General features: G+C 36.8%; 1 protein-coding gene across 1 annotated transcript; it reads right to left on the minus strand.

Moving 5' to 3' along the window:
• Positions 1-2,230: 2,230 nt before the first annotated feature.
• On the minus strand, positions 2,231-21,557 carry comp (cartilage oligomeric matrix protein). Its single transcript, XM_059341321.1, has 19 exons — positions 21,491-21,557; positions 16,239-16,312; positions 15,524-15,575; positions 14,479-14,627; positions 13,442-13,579; positions 12,975-13,052; positions 12,337-12,489; positions 11,760-11,864; positions 10,773-10,880; positions 9,111-9,270; positions 8,833-8,951; positions 8,069-8,121; positions 7,744-7,937; positions 7,001-7,179; positions 6,862-6,910; positions 5,679-5,875; positions 4,218-4,390; positions 3,611-3,750; positions 2,231-2,664 (listed from the first exon to the last, which is right to left on the minus strand). Exons 1-19 carry the CDS (start codon positions 21,555-21,557, stop codon positions 2,606-2,608), a joined length of 2,247 nt encoding a protein of 748 aa, XP_059197304.1. The 3' UTR covers positions 2,231-2,605.
• Positions 21,558-21,861: the final 304 nt, after the last annotated feature.

Below are 21,861 nucleotides of genomic sequence, written 5' to 3' on the forward strand. Positions count from 1 at the left end.
TCTGGTCTAGAATGAAACAAATAGTATAACAAAGAGATTTGATGACTTTTCTCTAGCGATGTTAGCTAAACGCTACTGTAACTCTTCCAAACATTTCTCTCATCAGGCACAAATGTTCAGACATTTGAGTAAAAAGTCAACTTTCTTTCCCTGATCCTTTCTTTCGTGTTGAGCATGAATTTGCATTTTTAGAATTTGTGCTAATTTCACAAATCATTGCTGCATCTGAGGCTGAAATACAAAAAGCAAAACTTGTCAGGCTAATAAATAAAAAGTCCATTTTCTGAACCGCTGAGATGAACAAATCACCTCAAAGTGTGTTTTCAAAACTCTTTAGTTTGGACTCATCTGCTTCTGTTAGTCTGAGTCACCATTGACATGCATTACTTTGTTTTTAACACAGTAAAAAAGCAGAGAAACTGAAATCTTGTCCCAGACTGAAACAGAAAGCAGATGAGTGAAGCTGAACCAGGAGTCCTGTGTTTAAAGGCGAACAGTGAAAGAGTTGCTGCTTGTTCCCAGAGTGAATCAAACGTCCCTTTAATAACACAGTTTTAGAGTTTCTAAATGAATCTACAACCCTCTCTGGAAAAACACCATTTAAGTTCCACTTAAAGCTTATAGTGAGAATAGCATAATATCACTGTTGTCCTGTAAGTCGTAGTAAAAGATCTGTAGTTATTTATTTGTTGCCATGTGATTTTCCTTATGTGACCATTTGTTTATAAGATGAAAGAAAAATGTCAATTAAATCGAATGTGGAAGACAGATTTTTCTCTGCACATAGTCTTGATTTGCAGAATATGCTGATAACAAAAAAAAAAGAAGAAAAAAAACTGTCCGATGTCATTTTACAACATGGCAGCGTGTTTGCTGTTGACATGCATGGTGTTTCGACCCTGTTGTATATTGTCTTTGCTATCGTTTCTATTTTGTAATCTGTATTTCCAAATGCAAAATTTAAAAGATTATTTTGGATATGTGCATGCTTGTGAAATGTTCAGAATGTTGATTTCCACTAAAAGCTGTTGAGTTTGAAAAAAAAAAAAGTCACGTCTGTTACTTAAAATCAAATGTTTCAAAACCTTTTTTACAGTAAAGCTAAAAACCCAGATTCCAAAAAGTTGGGACGCCGTCGAAACCGTAAATAAACGCGATCATTTGCTAATAATTTTTGACAAATATTCATTGAAAACCGCACGGACAATATGTTTCATATTACACTGAAACTTTAATGTAAATATACACTCATTATGAATTTGATGCGACATGTTTCAAAAAGAAGAAAGTTTGTTAAGGTTTTTAACCCTTTATCAGGCAAAGAACAATATTTGATAACTTCAGGTAATATTTAGAGAAAAAAGTTGCAAATTTACTAGATTAAAGTGGCAAATCTACAAGAAAAAAAGTAGCAGATTTAAGAGATTTAAAGTGGCAAATCTGCGCGAGAAATGTCACAGATTTACGAGAAAAAAGTTGGGAAAAAGCAACTTTTTTCTCCCAGATTCACCACTTTAACCCTTAATAGGACATGCATTGAAATACTATTAATAATATTTTGAGAAAAAAGTTTACTAGATTAAAGTGGCAAATCTACGAGAAAAATGTGCAGATTTATGAGATTTAAAGTGGTGAATCTGGGAGAAAAAAGTTGCTTTTTTCCCACTTTTCGCTTTGTTCCCACCTGTGGAAACAAACAGACTTTTCAAGTCTTTTGATGCCACTGTGCCATTGTTTTTTTTTTAAATATGTTGCTGGCATCAAATATAGCAGATACTAATAATAAATCCAGGAAGGTCAAACATTAAATAAACTGGCTTGGGTGAATCTGGGAGAAAAAAGTAGTTTTTTTCCACTTTTTTCTTGTAAATCTGCAACTTTTTTGCGCGCAGATTTGCCACTTTAATCTAGTAAATTTGCAACTTTATAAATATCTGCTATATTGGCATCAAATATAGCAGATATTTATAATAAATCGGAAGATCAAACATTAGATAAACTGGCTTTGTACAGTTTTCAATTGAATACATGTCAAAAAGTATTAGCATTTTATTGTGTTCTGTTGTATATGTCCGTCCCAACTATATTTGGAATATGGGTTGTTTATGACAAGACTTCAAGATTAATACATTTAATTTATGGATAACTTTTCCAGCTTTTTAAAGATGCCTTTTGTGACAAAATATGTCATTTTCAAAACATTTCTTTGCAAGTTTGGAAGTTAACAACTACCTCTTAAACATTTAATTATTTTAATTAAAATGTATATTTCTTTGTTATTAAAAACTAGAATCATTATTTTTAAATATGCACATGCATCAGCTGGTCACACAGTTAAAATTCATCCCGATGGTAAATAATTTAACAAAATCCACATTTATTTATTAGTGACAGTTAAATCTTTGCAATAGTTCTTCTTTCAAAAGTATAAATTGAAATGTGAACAACATTATTAATGGTTTGAACACATATTATATTATAAGAGTTTCACTCCATCACACTTTGTGGTCGACTTCTTATAAACATTTGCAAAATGATGATTTGATATCTGATCCCAGGTGTTTTGGAAAGTTTCCCAGAATTCCCGGGGGCTCGTTAGTCGTCCTCAGACCGCCAGGCGGACCTGCTGGGCTCTGTAGGTGTCAAAGTCCTCAGGAAGAGTGTCTGCAGAGGAACAACGGGAGGGAAATCACTGGTTTGTTTACAGATTGAGCAGCTGCTGGAAAATTACTTTCATGTCTCACTTATATTTCCAGTTCAAACAGGCCTAAACTTATGAAAATGCTCATTCAATTTCTTGTGAAACCCAGGTGAGTTATGCAACAAACAAAAAAAAACAACTAACTTCATATTAGGCTATTTTAATTTGTTGAAAAGCATGTAAAAAAAACAACAACCATGAATGGTTGTTGTTTTTACACTCATCATTGTATCATGTATAACACACTCAAATGGCCCACACTCAATATAAGAAGACATATTCACTGGCTACAGTTTATTTTTAAATGTATACATTGCAATTATCCTGTCTATTTACAACAATTTTTGATTCCATATTCCTCAACATATCAATTACGACACTCATCTCAGTATTTCTTTTTCATTCCTACAGTGAACAAAACAATTGGTAAAAAAGCATTTAAGTTCAAAGCGCCATCGGAGGAATAATCTTCCTTTAAACATACGATCATTGACGTCTTTTCATAGTTTTAAATATGCCCTGTCTTCTTATTTTGAGTTAAACTGCACATGTTTCAGATAATATTATGTCATATTTGTTTTATTTCTTTTATTTTTAAAAATGCAATTTCAATTTACAATAATATTATGCTACTTCTTTCAGTTTTACTAGGCTAATGTTATGGCCAACTTGTGGCCATTGAGAGGTTGTGATTATTCTTGTGTTCATTTTTTGTTTGTTATGTTTGTGTTGATGCCTGTTGTCTTTGTTGTTCTAGTCTGTAAATTGTTGAGTGTTTTGTTTTGTAATGTACTTTAGGACCCCCTCGAAAACCAGAGGATTCCTCTCAAGGGGTTTATCCTACTCAATAAAATTTCTGATGATTTCTGATGATGAATTCCTGATTCCAGAATCCTGTTTGTGTCTCACCGTTGCAGCGGTAGCGCAGGTTGGCCCAGATGATGTTCTCCTGGGAGAAGCAGAAGACGCCGAGGCGGCCTCCTCTCATCGTGGCGTCGATGATGACGCCCGTGTCCGCCACCATCTGAGTTCCCTCGTAGAAACGAACTCTGACAACCGACAGAGAAGGTAACACCAGCCATCATCACACAGCCACAAATTCTTTTATGATTTGTAATTCTTTTATGATTTGTAGTTTTAGAAGCAGCAGAAAGCAGAATCCCCAGTATCCTTATGTGACCATTTGTTTATAAGATGAAAGAAAAATGTCAATCAAATTGAATGTGGAAGACAGATTTTTCTCTGCACATAGTCTTGATTTGCAGAATATGCTGATAACAAAAAAAAAGAAGAAAAAAAACTGTCCGATGTCATTTTACAACATGGCAGCGTGTTTGCTGTTGACATGCATGGTGTTTCGATCCTGTTGTATATTGTCTTTGCTATCGTTTCTATTTTGTAATCTGTATTTCCAAATGCAAAATGTAAAAGATTATTTTGGATATGTGCATGCAGTATACCCAACATGATCCGTGTTTTTTTACAGTGTGGGTGATGGCTTTAGCTCAGTGTGTACCTGATGTAGCCGTCAGCAGGTCGGTGTTGGAGGAACCAGCGGTAAGAAGTTTTGTCCTTCCAGCCGACGTTGCGAGCGTCTTTCCACAGCAGTTTGACCTGGTTGTTGGTGTCTCCGGTGTGCCACAGGGCGTTCCTCAGGTTCTCTCCTGGACCTGTGTCCGACTTGACCGCCTTTACAAAACCACAAGTGACAACAAGTCTGAATCAGTGAACTAATCCTTCATGTCCTCTGCATGCCATCAGTGGGAGCGCCACCAAACATGTGCTAAATATCTGCTAAAAGTGGCCATTTTTCACCACTTTAGAGATGAATAAAGATTTTGAAAAATCACTCAAAAATACCAAATTAACACCAGAGAAAAATCCATGCTGTGATTTGGTCTCAAAAACTTTTGATGTCTTGTAGATTTTGCAACAATTTCTTTTTTTCTGAAAGCACTTCTGTTCTGTGAACTTCTGAGAAACCTATTATTGTTAATATACCGTAAATCCTCTTGTGTCTAGTTTATGGTTTTAAAGTTTCATGGCGCTGTGATTATCCTTCAGGTCACAAGATTTAAAAAAATGTAAAGCATCAAAAAGATTTATTTTGGCATGTTATTAATTTCATCCTGACATGTCTGACAATCAGGCTTCTTATGCCTAAAAAAACCAAAATAACTTTGGATGGAAGAAATATTTCAATGTTCTTATTAACCCTTTATCAGGCAAAGAACTATATTTGGTAACTTCAGGTAATATTTCGAGAAAAAAGTTGCAAATTTACTAGATTAAAGTGGCAAATCTACAAGAAAAAAAGTTGCAGATTTAAGAGATTTAAAGTGGCAAATCTGTGCGAAAAAAGTCGCAGATTTACGAGAAAAAAGGTGGAAAAAAGCAACTTTTTTCTCCCAGATTCACCACTTTAACCCTTAATAGGACACTCATTGAAATACTTGCAAATTCCAAATTTCAACCCTAGAGAATATTGGAGGATATTACATACTGCCAGAATGTGTAAAAAAAACCATCTGAAAATAATATTTTGAGAAAAAAGTTTATGAGATTAAAGTGGCAAATCTACAAGCAAAAAATGTGCAGATTTATGAGATTTAAAGTGGTGAATCTGGGAGAAAAAAAGTTGCTTTTTTCCCACTTTTTTCTCGTAAATCTGCGATTTTTTTCGCACAGATTTGTCACTTTAAATCTCTTAAATCTGCGACTTTTTTTCTTGTAGATTTGCCACTTTAATCTAGTAAATTTGCAACTTTTTTCTCAAGATATTACCTGAACTTACCAAATATAGTTCTTTGCCTGATAAAGGGTTAAAGGCTTACAGCTTATCTGAACCAGATGATTAATACATGATGTATTAGCCATTCATTACATCTTATAAACCCTTTATAAAGTCAGCCTTATTATAAAGTGCTCCTGGCATTCCTTCAAACTAAACTGTAACATTCCTCCATGGTTGAGCTACCTTCAGCTGGATGCCTGGTTCTGCTACAGCTCTGAACGGGTTGGCCTGCCAGTAGATCTGCTCCACCTGCTTCCACATCACCACGTAGAAACTGGAGCTGTCCTGGTACCCGAAGATGAATCCTGCGTAGTCGTCGTCCGTTACCGTGTTCACATGAAACGTCCCTTCAAAGTCCACACCGCTGAACGCCGTGTAACCTGGAGGAGACATCGTGGCATGCAGGTGACTTAAACACGAGGTAGACGTCATGGAAACATTGAAAGGCATAAACACATTTCCTCTTTTTTATTTAGTGATTGGGAAAAGGTTAACCCTCGATGGTACGGTGTTTCCCTCAGGCAACATACCCAATTTTGGCCTGTCAAATTTCTACAATGCATGTTTTTGAGTGATGCGATACTTTAAAAAAGAGGGAAGAGTATAGGGAACCAATAGCAATGCTTTAATTTGTCACATGACCTCCAGGAGGCCATGATGAAACCCTATTTTGCAGATTTTCTAAAGTAAACAACTTTTGTGGCCATTATTTGCCACAAAAAAATCACTCAAAACATAATTTCGTGGCCCTTTTCACTCTGGAAAAAAATATCCCTACTGAAAGGTGAAACCTTCATTTTCGATAGTTTCATGCAATTTTTTTTCAAATTAAATAATGGAAACTTGTTAAAATGCAACTGTTACCCTGAGAAAAAATGTACAGTTATGGAAAATTGCTATGTTGCCTCGAGGGAACAATGAACCATTATGGAATCAGCAGGCAGCATGAGATATTGGTAGTGTGTTTAGGTATATATATATATATAATGTTCAAAAGCGTACCATTCATCATAATTTTGTTTTGATCTTTACAATTTAACAAAGATATATTTGGTGTTGGTTGCAGTAAAGTCAAGTTCAGGCTATTACTATACTCTGTAGGCTATAGCCTACTATTATAGTGAACTTTGAATGTCTTATTTGCTTTGAATTTCCACACATGGCAACAGGCAACAAACCCCAAAAACTTCCAAACAATAAAAATAAATAAATAAAAAACTTCTTCAGATTATGTTTATTTAGTCTATTTTAAGACAATAAACACTAATTGGCATCATAATGTGTACCATAGAGGGTTAAAAGGTTATAAAAGTCTTTAGTCTAATAAGCAGCATTTACACAACATCATTATGTGTTGTTCTCTCACCAACAGCCAGTCCAGGATCACTGTTCATAGTCTGGACGATCTCTCTTCCCTGTACAAACAAAAGTGTGAATTTAAGAGAAATTGAATGGGATGGAGAAGATGTTTTGGTATTTTGGGACACTAGAGTCAACCAGCGTACCTGGTTCAGCACCACCCAGTTGGGGTCGATCTGAGCGTCTCCCTCCGGATCCAGAACGACGGTCTGGTACTCCCTGAAGTCGGTGAGGGTGACCTCCGCGTTTTCTGGACAGACGTCGATGGTGTCCACGATGGTGTCGTTGTCAAAATCCTTCTCGCAAATGTTCCCCACACCATCACCTGAGGAGATAAACGGAAAGAGTCGTAGCCTGTCTTAACCCTTAATAGGGCACTCAGTGAAATACTTAAATATTGGAGGATATTACATACTGCCAGAATGTGTAAAAAAAACATACGGACCCGGGGGAGGGGGGTAATATTTTCAGAAAAAAGTTTACGAGATTAAAGTGGCAAATCTACGAGAAAAAATGTGCAGATTTATGAGATTTAAAGTGGTGAATCTGCGAGAAAAAAAGTTGCTTTTTTCCAACTTTTTTCTCGTAAATCTGCAACTTTTTTCGCACAGATTTGCCACTCTAAATCTCTTAAATCTGCAACTTTTTTTCTTGTAGATTTGCCACTTTAATCTAGTAAATTTGCAACTTTTCTCTCGAAATATTACCTGACTCTAACAACCAAATATAGTTCTTTGCCTGATAAAGGGTTAAAAGGCCAGTATTGAGACCTCACTTTATCTCAAATGTGTGTGTTTACACTTGGGCTTCCAATTGACCAACCAGAGAGACTTTTACAATCGTCTTAATCCTGCTGACAAACACACCGATCTGAAAACTATATACCCACCGTTGGAGTCCTCCTGCAGAGGGTTGGGGATCAGGCGGCAGTTATCCGGGCCGGGTGGCAGCAGGTCTGGGATCCCGTCGTTATCGTCGTCATCATCACACTCGTCCCCCACGCCGTCCTTGTCCGTGTCCAGCTGAGAGCTGTTGATGACGGCGGGACAGTTGTCCCGGGAGTCTTGGTGACCGTCACCGTCACTGGACGAGAAACAGACTGTTACTGGTGCTAGTGGTACTAGTGGTAGTAGTGGTACTACTGGTACTAGTGGTAGTACAGGTGATTAGACATAAATAGAAGCAATGTGATTGATGAGGTCACATGACGGTACCTGTCCTTGTTGGTGTCACAGGGGTCTCCAATCAAGTCGTTGTCCACATCCGTCTGAGAAAGATTAATGAAGCACTTTTAGTGGATCTACAGAGCCTGGCTAACACGAAACCAGCCGTTCATTTCTCCGTAGAGGAGGCGTGGTTTACGATCCTCCGGAGCCGTTTATTGGACGCTTAGAATGTCTATCATAAGCGTCTGTAGGTAGCTCTTAGCCAATCAGATCAGTTATACCAGATGACGTATGTAGAGCGACAGAAATTGATGTTTACATAGCCAGACTAGCCCATCTCTACTTTGAGGCTAAAATGCTCAATTCTGCTTCTGCAACGTTTTTCTGCAGCATGTTCACATTCAGCCACACATCCACTGATTTTATGGGCAATAAACAAGCTGCTGCGGGTCTCTGGGGGCTCCGCTGTCCCCCGGCTCGTAGCCAGCTAGTAGCGGCGGTAGTAGCGGGGCTAGTAGCGGGGCTAGTAGCGGCGGTAGTAGCGGGGCTAGTAGCAGCGGTAGTAGAGGGGCTAGTAGCGGGGCTAGTAGCGGCATTAGTAGCGGGGCTAGTAGCGGGGCTAGTAGCGGCGGTAGTAGCGGGGCTAGTAGCAGCGGTAGTAGAGGGGCTAGTAGCGGCTGTAGTAGCGGGGCAATGTTCCATTTGGCATGTCCTGTTTCATATTTTTAGGTGTTTTGTCTGAAGATTTTAACCTGTAAGTAACATGTTTGGCCTTCAGAACATGCTGACAGCATTAAACAGATATTTCTGACCTGCTCGGGGTTTGGAACATAAGGACAGCTGTCACAGGCGTCTCCCACGTTGTCTCCATCACGATCCTTCTGGTCGGCGTTGGGAACTCTTTTACAGTTATCCAGGTGATTGAGGATTCCTGAGGTCAAAGGGAGAGAACCAGCAAACTGTTACTCCCTTTCCCTCTTCTTCAAAGTGTTAATCCTCTTGTTCTGGTGTATAGCGTTATATTTGGATTATTATAATGCTGTAAATATCCATATTAAAGAAACAGTGTACAGATTCGTAGAATACAAACCGTCCCCATCAATGTCTTCATCGCACTCATCACCAAACTTGTCCACGTCCGTGTCTTTCTGGTCGTTGTTCTTGACGGCGCGGCAGTTATCGCAGGCGTCCCCGAAGTCGTCCTCATCGACGTTCCTCTGGTCCACGTTGGGCACCAACACACAGTTATCCTGCAGAGGAGTTGTACACGTTTATTTATTTGATGTCTTTTATATTGCAAAACACAACAACAAAACAGAAAACACAACTGAATGTTTTCTGTTGTGTTAAGTAATTTATCTTTGTGTTTTTTGATTTGTCGTTGTGTTTTTTGACTTCTTGTTGTGTTTTGATTTGTTGTTGTGTTTTGATTTGTTGTTGTGTTTTTTGATTTGTTGTTGTGTTTTTTGATTTGTTGTTGTGTTTTGATTTGTTGTTGTGTTTTTTGATTTGTTGTTGTGTTTTTTGATTTGTTGTTGTGTTTTTTTAATTGGTGTTGTGTTTTGATTTGTTGTTGTGTTTTTTGATTTGTTGTTGTGTTTTTTGATTTGTTGTTGTGTTTTGATTTGTTGTTGTGTTTTTTGATTTGTTGTGTTTTTTGATTTGTTGTTGTGTTTTCTGATTTGTTGTTGTGTTTTGATTTGTTGTTGTGTTTTTGATTTGTTGTTGTGTTTTCTGTTTTGTTGTTATGTTTTGATTTGTTATTGTGTTTTTTGTTTTGTTGTTGTGTTTTTGATTTGTTGTTGTGTTTTTTGATTTGTTGTGTTTTTGATTTGTTGTTGTGTTTTTTGATTTGTTGTGGTTTTGATTTGTTGTGTTTTTTGATATGTTGTTGTGTTTTCTGTTTTGTTGTTGTGTTTTTTTAATTGGGGTTGTGTTTTTTGTTTTGTTGTTGTGTTTTCTGATTTGTTGTTGTGTTTTTTGATTTGTTGTTGTGTTTTGATTTGTCATTGTGTTTTTTGATTTGTTGTTGTGTTTTGATTTGTTGTTGTGTTATCTGATTTGTTGTTGTGTTTTTTTAATTGGCGTTGTGTTTTTTGTTTTGTTGTTGTGTTTTCTGATTTGTAGTTGTGTTTTGATTTGTTGTTGTGTTTTGACTTGTTGTTGTGTTTTTTGATTTGTTGTTGTGTTTTGATTTGTTGTTGTGTTTTTTGATTTGTCGTTGTGTTTTCTGTTTTGTTGTTGTGTTTTTTGATTTGTTGTTGTGTTTTCTGATTTGTCGTTGTGTTTTCTGCTTTGTTGCTGTGTTTTTTGATTTGTCGTTGTGTTTCCTGTTTTGTTGTTGTGTTTTGATTTGTTGTTGTGTTTTTTGATTTGTCGTTGTGTTTTCTGTTTTGTTGTTGTGTTTTTTGATTTGTTGTTGTGTTTTTTGATTTGTCGTTGTGTTTTTTGATTTGTTGTTGTGTTTTCTGATTTGTTGTTGTGTTTTTTGATTTGTTGTTGTGTTTTTTTATTTGTCGTTGTGTTTTGATTTGTTGTTGTGTTTTGATTTGTTGTTGTGTTTTCTGTTTTGTTGTTGTGTTTTTTTATTTGTTGTTGTGTGTTTTTATTTGTTGTTGTGTTTTCTGTTTTGTTGTTGTGTTTTTTGATTTGTTGTTGTGTCTTTTGATTTGTTGTTGTTGTGTTTTTTGATTTGCCGTTGTGTTTTGCCCTTCAGGGCCACCGTAGTTTAATTAGTGTCTCCTGCTCTAACCTGCATGTTGAGGATTCCATCTCCGTCAGCATCTTCATCACAGGCGTCTCCGATCCCGTCGCCGTCGGCGTCTTCTTGTCCAGAGTTGGGAACGGTGAGACAGTTATCCTAAAAGAGGAAAAACACTCAACACTATTAAAATTAACTTATTAACCAAATACACACTGTAATAAATTATTCTGTAGTCATTTAATTTGACTTAATATATTTGATAAAATGTATTAAATATAAATGCGTCCTTGATTTTGGGGCAGTTGTTTAAGTAACTTTAATATAAAAATGTTTGAGATGGAATCTACTTATTTTGATCACATTAAATATAATCTTTATGTGTATGTCATTCTAAATCAAGAGAATTTTGAATGAATCCAACACAATAGAATTAGTCCGTTTTTAATTGACAGGCACTTCCTGTTAAGTTATTAACTCAACTTGTAACTTAGTTAGATTTAATTAATAATATTGCGTACAATCTGCTGCCTCAATTTTATTGAGTAGCTATTGTTTATCTTTTTTTACAGGTGCATATCAGTACATTAGAATATCATTGAAGACAATTTTCCAGTAGTTCAAGTTAGATAGACCCAACCAAGTAAATGGTAAATGGACCTGCACTTATATATATATATAACACTTTCTCAAAGCTCTTTACACTACAGACTGACTCATTTCCATATTAAACATACTTTTTAAAATTGGTCTTTTGTAATAATCATTTTTTTTAAAACACTGAATTTCAGGTCTTCATTCAATATAAGCCATTATCATTTTAATTAGAAGAAATTAAATAAATTAAATGTTTCATTCTGTGTGTAATGGATCTATATAATGTGTTATTTCCACTTTTTGAATTGAATTACTGACAAATAAACTTTTCTATGATATTCTAATTTATTGAGATGCAAAAATACAGACAAAATAGGGTATGTTTGAATATTTCATTCTTTGCAGATGAATAAATTGTGTTCATATATGCTCAAGGCTCACCTTGTTGCAGTTATTCTCAGGACAGGAGAGTTTCTCGTCAGGGAAACCATCGATGTCGATGTCAGGCCCACAGAGGTATCCGTTGCCAGCCCATCCGACTCCACACTGTGAGGACACATCATGTTTTATGTACTGTACAGACGGTTTTTATTTGGCCTGTTATGGACTTCATATGGTACCAGATGACCTTAAGTGCTCAAACAGACCTTAAGTTTCATAATATCTGACACAAAAGTTATATCATTCAAAGAGTTGGGTCAGAAATGTTTAAAAGGCTGCATCATATGTTTTGCAGCTCTGTAACGGAGCTTAAAAATAATTATGGATTTTACACAAGCAATGGATAGTAAGGGGATAGAGGGGTCAAAGAGAGAGCACTCTTACAAAATGTGAATATAGAATTATTTATTATGAAAGAGACACGTAAAAAACACAACTTCCCATTAGCCTGAATAAACTCCCTGCAGATTCCTAGACAGAGAGAAACTAATGATTCAAAACCTGCATGATAAAGACAGTCAGACGTTGGGGCTGCTGCTGTGTCAAACTGTAATACGAACTTTATTTATTTATTCACCTGACACTCGATTTTCCCCTCTCGGTGGACGATGCACTGAGCGCTGGCGTGGCAGGGGTTGGGTCGGCCGTCCCCGCAGGCTCTCTCCGGTTTACAGCCACGCCGCTGGTCCCCGACGTAGCCCGTCTTACAGGGACCGCACCGGAACGAGCCCTGAGGACGCACAGAGGAGTTGCTTTTTTTTCACTTTTTTTCTCATAAATCTGTGACTTTTGTCGCGCAGATTTGCCACTTTAAATCTAGTAAATTTGCAACTTTTTTCTCGAAATATTACCTCCTCCAGGTTAGTATTTTTATTCATACTTGGCCCTAATATGTCAAGTTCTCCTGGTACAAGTCACTGAAGAATAACTTTGTTTGTACGACTGTTTCTTGCAGAATTTTTTTTCTACATTTTTCATTTTTACATTGGAGGTCGAGGTCAATAAAAGTTAATATTATTATATTATTATCATACTGATTGGTCAGACGTCATGGTGTCACTGTCTGTGATGTAGCCTGATCGTTGCGGATTAGCTGGAATAAATCCATTCTGATATCCACTGAAGTTACCAAATATAGTTCTTCACCCGATAAAGGGTTAACAGCAAATCTTTGCTCAAACATGTAAGTTAACTGTTGTTCATGTTTCTACTCACGGGGGTGTTCATACAGACAGAGTTCTCCACACAGCCTCCATTGTTGAGGCCTTCACACTCGTTGATGTCTTTGCACACCTGGACAGGACAAAAAGAAATGAAAGAATATCAGATAACTTCAATAAAAGTTCCACTTCGAGACTGGAATTAAAGGGTAAAAAAAGCTGAAGTGCAGCAGAGTGAAGACAGTCTGGTGTCAAAGATAAATGTGGTGCTGAAACAGACCGACTCGCTGTCTGACACGCTGTTTGTATTTTTTATTCATATACAGTCTATGGTTTATACAGGAGAGAGTGATGAGGTTCTGCTGATGAACTAAGGACGGAGCAAAGACTAACATGTTGAGATACAGAGGGGACATTTTTCTTCCTCAGTTGTGATAACTCTGCGTTATAACTCTGGGGGCCCTCACAAAGATAGAAGTACAAGAGTGTGTGTGTGTGTGTGTGTGTGTGTGTGTGTGTGACCTGTTTGTTGGCGGTGGCGTAGGCGAGGCCGACCCCCTGGACCTGGGGTCCGGTGTACCCAGCAGGACAGTTACCACATCGGAAACCCGGGGACGTGTTGATGCAACGCACGCCCATGTGACACGGCATCACGCTGCACTGTCGACAACAAAACACAGAATCATTAAGAACTAAACATCAACATGTGGAGGTCATTCATTGAAACTTGAATGCATTTTGATATTAAAGACTCACAGAGATGTTTTCAGTTACTTAGGCTGATTAACCCTTAATAGGACACTCATTGAAATACTTGCAAATTCCAAATTTCAACCCTAGAGAATATTGGAGGATATTACATACTGCCTGAATGTGTGAAAAAAAACATACAAAAATAATATTTTGAGAAAAAAGTTTACGAGATCAAAGTGGCAAATCTACAAGAAAAATATGTGCAGATTTATGAGATTTAAAGTGGTGAATCTGGGAGAAAAAAGTTGCTTTTTTCCCACTTTTTCCTCGTAAATCTGCGACTTTTTTCGCGCAGATTTGCCACTTTAAATCTCTTAAATCTGCGACTTTTTTTCTTGTAGATTTGCCACTTTAATCTAGTAAATTTGCAACTTTTTTCTCGAAAGGTTCTTGTATGTTTTATTTAAGGCATCTTATTTTGACAGTCTTCTTGTAAGTTCTGTGGTGGATTCTGTTAACACACTGTGCTCTTATTTTGAAAGCTGCATGTGTTTAGCCACAGAGAGTAAGTAGCTTTTTGTGATTAAAACAACTTAAATTGTTAGCTTTACGCCACTACATCAAGAAATAAGAATGTTGTCAATATCATGATATGCATTTTTTTTAACCATAAAAAAAAAATACCAATATTATCATGAACGATACGGTATGGCACACCTCTGGTATGGCACTTTTTAAAATCTGCCGAGAGCCGGCCGTCCTCACAAACTGAGCCAATAGGGGGTGAATACTTTTTCTAGGCGTTGTATAAAATGATGTTGTAACCCATGGTGTGAAACTAATGATGGTGTGGTAACTCTGCGTACCTCGTCCACATCAGTGCAGTGGGTCCCGTTGCCCTCCATGCCGTCGGGACACGGCCCACACTTAACACCCTGAGGGGTCTCCTTACACTTCACCCCCGGGTGGCAGGGGTTGGGCACACAGGAGGGGCGGGGCTGCATTCCCCCCATTCCTGAAGAGAGAGAAGGTTTATATACAGTGTATCACCTCATACAATTGGTTCAGACAGATTCTGTAGTATATTAGCTCTGTGTGAGGACATGTACGGTGGCCCTGAAGTGCAAATCACAACGACAAATCAGAAAACACAACGACAAATCAGAAAACACAACAACAAATCAAAAACACAACAACAAATCAGAAAACACAACGACTCATGTCACCCGAGGGTACCTACTTTTTACGGTTTGGTTAATGTTAATGTCGTTGTCGTTTCTTATTTGTCGTTGTGTTTTCTGACTTGTCGTTGTGTTTTTTGATTTGTCGTTGTGTTTTTTGATTTGTCGTTGTGTTTTCTGATTTGCCGTTGTGTTTTTTTATTTGCTGTTGTGTTTTCTGATTTTTTGTTGTGTTTTTTTATTTGCTGTTGTGTTTTTTGATTTGTTGTTGTGTTTTCTGATTTGTCGTTGTGTTTTCTGATTTGTTGTGTTTTCTGACTTGTCGTTGTGTTTTTTTTATTTGTCGTTGTGTTTTCTGATTTGTCGTTGTGTTTTCTGATTTGTCGTTATGTTTTTTGATTTGTCGTTGTGTTTTCTGACTTGTCGTTGTGTTTTCTGATTTCTGATATGAGACTCCTGTCAATGCATGGAAAACTTGTTCAGTTGTTTCTAAATATTATCTTTTTTATACAGGTTCCTGTGCAGGTGAAGATTTCTTGAAAAGTTCAGCAACTATTCAAAGTGGTTGAAAGGTAAAAACAAATAAGATGTAATCGTCAGCATAGAATAAATTACTAACACTACTAAAGAGTAATAGGTAAAAATTGAATGTCAATATATAAAATCTTTGTTTCTTGTTCACACTCATGTAAAGTAAAGTCCTAATGAAAAGAGTTTGTGGTCAACTCACCACAGGCTTCACACTCCATCACTGTGTTCTTCAGGAATACGATCTCTTTGATCTGGAAAACAATCAATCAAACGTTTACATGATGCTTTAACCCAAGAAAACTGAATCTTATCAGCTGTCCAGTTTTATTAAACGGACGCCTGCTCACCACTGAAACAGCTGCTTATACATGAGTTAAATACATTTTGGAAACAAATTTATCATGAGAGATTTATCTGCAATCAAAAGTCTAATTTTCTGAGGAATGATGAATGAATAATCTTTTTTTTTAATTATTTTTTTTAGCTTTACTGGTATAACAGTGTAGATATAGAGGAGTTAGTTGGAAGGCATACTTTGCAAGAATTGTTGAGTTTGCGTTTAGGCTCAATATATTTGCTTTTTTTCAGCGCTGATTCTGCTATTTTCTTAGCTTTGTGCCTAAAGGGTGATACTCAAAAAATGTTGCGAACACAGCAAAATAGAAAATATTTGCAGAGGGCAGAGTGTCTGCAGATACAGACATGTGGAGTGTATGCATTGTTTTGTAGGGAAAACCTGCATAGCATACCTTTAAATCCAGTTTAATCTCTTTATATTTACATGCATCTGGTTCTATAAGAAAATGGTCAGTTGTGAGTTTAACTTTAATCTTTTTCAGTCTCATCTTTATGTGTTAAACTAAACAAAATGTAGATCACTGATACGTGCTGTTTAAACGTTAAAACTGTCGTACTTGTTGTTTCAGAAGCTCTTTAATCTCAGCCAGCGCCAGGTTCGTCATTTTAATCTGACTGATGATTTCTCCATCTGAAAAAAGAAAAAATTTCAACAATTACAAGAAGAACATAAACCAAAACATGCTGATTTACCCCACACATACACATTGTTTTGACTTTAAGACACATGTTGAAGGTCATGTGGTTATTTTTCTTTGCCGTACATGTAGGAAATGTTTTCTTCTCGACACTTTACTATCAAAACATAAAACTTAAAGGTTCTTTGCAACACTCAGAACCACAAGAGCACCCAAACAATCATCAGGACTGACATTCTCTGGTCAGAACACCATTTCTCCACTATATCTTTACATAGAAAATAGTTATTTGATGCTATATTAATGTTCCAAATCTAAGATACAGAGCCTTTAAGGTGTGTTGGCTATTTTCATTGAACCTGTGAAAAATAAGTGAAAAATTCTTAATAGAATGTGTGAAATATTGTGCTAAATTGTGAAGTTATGTGGTCAGAATAACAAACAGAGAAAAAGAAATTAAACTTGGAGAAGAAGGATATGACCTGAAATAAGATAGAGATGGACTGATGGAGGTCCAGATAATATAAGAACAGAGAGTGAACAGAGAGATTACACATCAAACTGATATAAAGTTGTTTTTTTTGTCACCTCATCAGTCTTTCTGTTGGCTGAAAATCTGGGACCACACTGCAGAAAAAGCCAACTTGTATTTTTTGGCCTAAAACAGTGATTTAAGTTGGTAAAACTTGGAAATATAAATTATCGACATTTAGGGCAATAATGTAAGTTATCACAACAAAGGAAGCCAGTTGTCTGCTCAAAAACAAGTTGGTGAGTTGTTGTTACTTATATCTTTAAGTTGGGGTTCACAACAAGGGACAATAGTTCTGATAACTCTTATTTCTTTGTTGTGAAATGCGGGAAAGCGGTGAAATTCGGTCATTAGCGAAAGCTAGCGGCTAACTGGTGCTACCGGCTAACTGACGCTAGCGGCTAACTGATCAATCAATCAATCAATCAATATCCTTTATTTAACCAGGTAAAATTCATTGAGATTAAAATCTCTTTTTCAAGAATGACCTGGCCAAGCTGCTAACTGATGCTAGCGGCTAGCTGATACTAGCGGCTAACTGATGCTAGCGGCTAACTGATGCTAGCGGCGCTGCTTGTTACAGCTACAAGAGTAGCCATTAGCGTATCAATGCTAACTCAAAATTGTGGTCGCAACATTAGCTGACATTTCATAGCGGCGTTACAATCGTGCCAATTCAGCACATTGCAGAAGTTAGCAGAAGTAAGGATTAAAAGTTATTACAATGTAAAATTATAAGTTAGTACAACTTACAGTTGAGTTGACAAAAATCTGAATTCAGAGTTGAGCAAACTCAAAAACAAAACTTAAAATATTTAGTTTAATTGTCCAACTTAAAATTTTATGGAAGTTTGTTGCCTTGAAATTTTGAGTTCACCCAACTTTTCTTTTTTTGCAGTGTAGCAGCTCCCCGGTGGATTAATATGAACATGTGTGTGTGTGTGTGTGTGTGTGTGTCCTCCTGTTCAACATGATCCAGATCTGTCAGATACCAGAGTCTACTGTAATACCTGACGTTCCTCAGCCACCGCAGCCTCCATGTATCCGCCGCCCACGCTTTCACTGGACTCAGAGATGTTTTGATTGCAGCAGCAAAATTGATTTTCCAGATATGGAATGATACAAGATTTTCTGGAAGATACATCTTTCAAGCTTGTGTGCTAACAGGAACAAAACTCTGCGGGCGTCTTTGTGTTTCTACTGTGTGACAGTGAGCAGTTATCTGGATTTTCTCTGCAGATTCTCTTCCTGCAAAAATGTAATTGAAACAAGACTATGAGGAGGAAGTTTAATGCCTAAGCCAGCTATTCTCAACCTTTGGGTCGGGACCCGCAATTGGGGTCAATTTTTGTCTTTTTTGGTAATTTGTGATCCTTTTTTTTGGTCATTTTGTGTCTTTTTTTAGTCATTTTGTGTCTTTTTTGGTCATTTTGTGTCTTTTGATCATTTTGTGGTCAATTTGTGTATTTTTTGGTAATTTGATTTCCTTTTTTGGTCATTTTGTGTCTTTTTAGGTCATTTTGTGTCTTTTTTTTGTCATTTTGTGTCTTTTTTTGGTCATTTTGTGTCTTTTCTGGTCATTTTGTGTCTTTTTTGATCATTTTGTGGTCAATTTGTGTCTTTTTTGGCCATTTTGTTTCCTTTTTTTAGTCATTTTGTGTCTTTTTTGGTCATTTTGTGTCTTTTGATCATTTTGTGGTCAATTTGTGTATTTTTTGGTAATTTGATTTCCTTTTTTGGTCATTTTGTGTCTTTTTAGGTCATTTGTGTCTTTTTTTTGGTCATTTTGTGTCTTTTTTGGTCATTTTGTGTGTTTTTTGATCATTTTGTGGTCAATTTGTGTATTTTTTGGTCATTTTGTTTCCTTTTTTTGGTCATTTTGTGTCTTTTTTGGTCATTTTGTGTGTTTTTTGATCATTTTGTGGTCAATTTGTGTCTTTTTTGGTCATTTTGTTTCCTTTTTTTGGTCATTTTGTTTCTTTTTTGGGTGATCTGAACTGTGCATGTGAGATTGTGTTCAGTGAGCGGGGGTCACGGACAACATGCATGTTAAATTGGGGGTCGCAACTCAAAAAGGTTGAGAACTACTGGCCTAAGCAATAAAACAAACAGTTTCTCTAATCACTACGTTGAAAGGTTTTGCTGCTACAGCCTCATATATTCTGGTACGACCACTTGGTTTTGATGGCTAATGTTAGCAAACTTAAGTATTGTGTAACTGACATTTTTGTTGTCTGACTTTATGACTCCAACTGCTATTGTGTCACTACGTTTCAACAGATAAACATATCAAAAGAATCTCAGATCATCTAGTTTCAAACTCATATCATCATGTAGTATCTGCCAACTCCTGAGCTAAATGTTGCTGAACTCTCAACACCCACACAGGATAAATTAATTAAAAGGTGCAATAAAACGGACATGTGCAATACAATTGATATGTGCAAAACACTCAATTTACCTCATGTATAAATTATAGCATTTTAAGTAGCCATTTATTTATTTTTATACTTATTTATTACATCACACGTCCTTGTTCTTGTTTTTGTCCTTGTTTAGCTCGGTATTTTTTAAATGTTTTTACTCATGTTGTTTTTGTGTTATGATTGTCATAACTTTGCACCTTATGCAGTGGCACTTTCAATTTCGTTGTATAGTGAACTATATAATGACAATAAAGACTATTTGATTTGATTTGATTTGAAATGTTCACCAGCTAAACTGACAGGTGGATTCACTAAAGGATTGCACATTTTTTGCAGCTGCTAAATCTGCACATGAAGTACAAAAAGTAACTGTAATTTTGAAACTGCGGCCAAGCAAATATCATCTTGGTACCCCTGTAATATTTGCATGTATTTAAATGTGTTCATATGTATATATTTGGCACAAAATTGGCCCTTTTTACTTGCAAATCAGTCGCTTTGCAAAAATAGGCCAATTCACAAAGGTAAACCTTATCACAAGCAGTTGCAGTGAAATTATAAGCAAGATCTAAGGAATGCTTCTGCAGCACATGCATAATATTTAGAGAAATAAATTTACGAGATTAAAGTGGCAAATCTACAAGAAAAAAGTCGCAGATTTATGAGATTTAAAGTGGTGAATCTGCGAGAAAAAAGCTTTTTTTCCCACTTTTTTCTCTTAAATCTGCAACTTTTTTCTTGTAGATCTGCCACTTTAATCTAGCAAATTTGCAATTTTTTTCTCGAAATATTTTTATTTTTTATTTTGGATATCTGCTGAAGTTACCAAATACGGTTCTTCGCCCGATAAAGGGTTAAAGCCAGGAGGAGCTGCAGATACAGGAGATATTTTCCTGTAGGTTCATTCCTATGAATGACCTATTTCACATTGTCATGTGATACATATTTATAATAAAACATTGATGAGTCACTTTAACTTTTTTGCTTCTTTTTGCGCTGGAAAAACAAAATGCGCAGTCTCTGGAGGACAGGTTCATGAGGATGGGATCCTCAGGTGTGGTTTAGATCCTGACACAACATGCTGCTTGTACTAATTGACCCAAAGACCCCACCAGACCCCCCTTATTCCCCCCCCAGAGGAGCCGTACGAGGGCAGAAACCTCCTGAGCGTCAAGCGCAGGAAATGTGGTTTACCCATTAGCGGCAACTCTGTTTACTGAATGGATTTCACAGCAGAAAGAAGAGATTCTGCAGATAAATCACTCTCTCTGCTAATAGAAAGGTAAATGAGACTCAGTGATTGTTTTTCCTCATTGTGTGCAAGAACAGATGTGTACTCAGAAGAGATTTGCACAGAAAACTCAAGTTAAACACTTGATGAGGTATTGATTAAAAAAAAACAGGAAAATTAAAACAATAAATACCTGTAACACTTATTTTCTGATCCATGTTTGAAACGTTGCTCCGTTTTAATCAACTGTATACCATGCTTTACTAGAGTGAGTCGTCAGTTTACATACATACATTTAGATGCAGAATTTTCATAATTAATATAAATGTATATAAACAGTGGAGAATGCTAGAGGGTAACTTCAACTAATGCATCAATGCTTCTAACAAACATCTCATTTCCAGTAGTGATGTGCGGATCGATACTGAAATATCGATACTTCCGATACCAGATCTGTATGCCCTAAAATCGATTCTCAAATGAAAATATCGATACTTTTGATACTTCAGTCATTTGTGGTAATGTATGTCATTAAGAGGAATACGGTGGAAAGTAACTAAACTATTCAGATCTTGTCTAAATGACACGCTGCTGGTAGGAACTACTTTTTCTTCCGCCTGGGTAAGTGCCCTAATATCTCTCAGTGTGTGTGTGTAATTCAATAGCGGAGCGGAAAAGAAGCTATATTGTGAATGAGTCCGTATACTTCTGAGTTTAAAATAAATTAATGACTCTGATGTCTTCTATTCATTCTTAAGCCATTTGAAATACACTCTTTTTAGATTTACCAGGCAAATTAGGTGTATTTGCACAAAGTATTGGTATCGGATCGGTATCGCCGATACCAGCCTGAATTTTACTCAGTATCGGACCGGAAAGGAAATCGATGGTATCGAACATCACTAATTTCCAGGATTAGTCTCTTATTTCCACCTATACAGTCCAAAAGTATTGACTTTAAAATCCAAACATGTTGCCTCACCTCTCTGTGCGGCTGCAGTGTTTCCTCCCAGGCCGAGCGCACCGTGCAGCAGCAGAAACCACAGCATGCTGGAACCTGTGAGCTCAGATTCTAGTGTTCAGGTAGTTCAGCTCCTTCTCTCTCCTCCTGCTGCAGCTCAGACCTCCTTCTCCCCAGCTCTGGTTTATATACCCCCAGCCCCCTCCACCTCCCCTCCCTGGCTTACATCCCCATCCTTTCCCCTAAAACTCCTCCACAAACCGCTGTTTAGGAAAGTCCACGTAAAGGAGTAGAAGTTGGATTGCACAACACATTAAACCCCCCACATATAATACATATAATTCATCAACCTCTCTGTTTCCTGGTTAAATGACAGAGTTATTTCGGGGAAA

Source organism: Centropristis striata, chromosome 9, assembly GCF_030273125.1.
Source record: "Centropristis striata isolate RG_2023a ecotype Rhode Island chromosome 9, C.striata_1.0, whole genome shotgun sequence".
In the NCBI taxonomy this organism is placed as follows: Eukaryota; Metazoa; Chordata; class Actinopteri; order Perciformes; family Serranidae; genus Centropristis; species Centropristis striata.

Coding starts and splice junctions, on each gene's coding strand:
- comp (XM_059341321.1), bottom strand. CDS start 21,557: ATGCTGTGGTTTCTGCTGCTGCACGGTGCGCTCGGCCTGGGAGGAAAC. Junction 13,580..14,478: donor ACTGCACTGATGTGGACGAG/GTACGCAGAGTT, acceptor TGTTGTCGACAG/TGCAGCGTGATGCCGTGTCA. Junction 9,271..10,772: donor ATGGAATCCTCAACATGCAG/GTTAGAGCAGGA, acceptor ACTCCTCTGCAG/GATAACTGTGTGTTGGTGCC.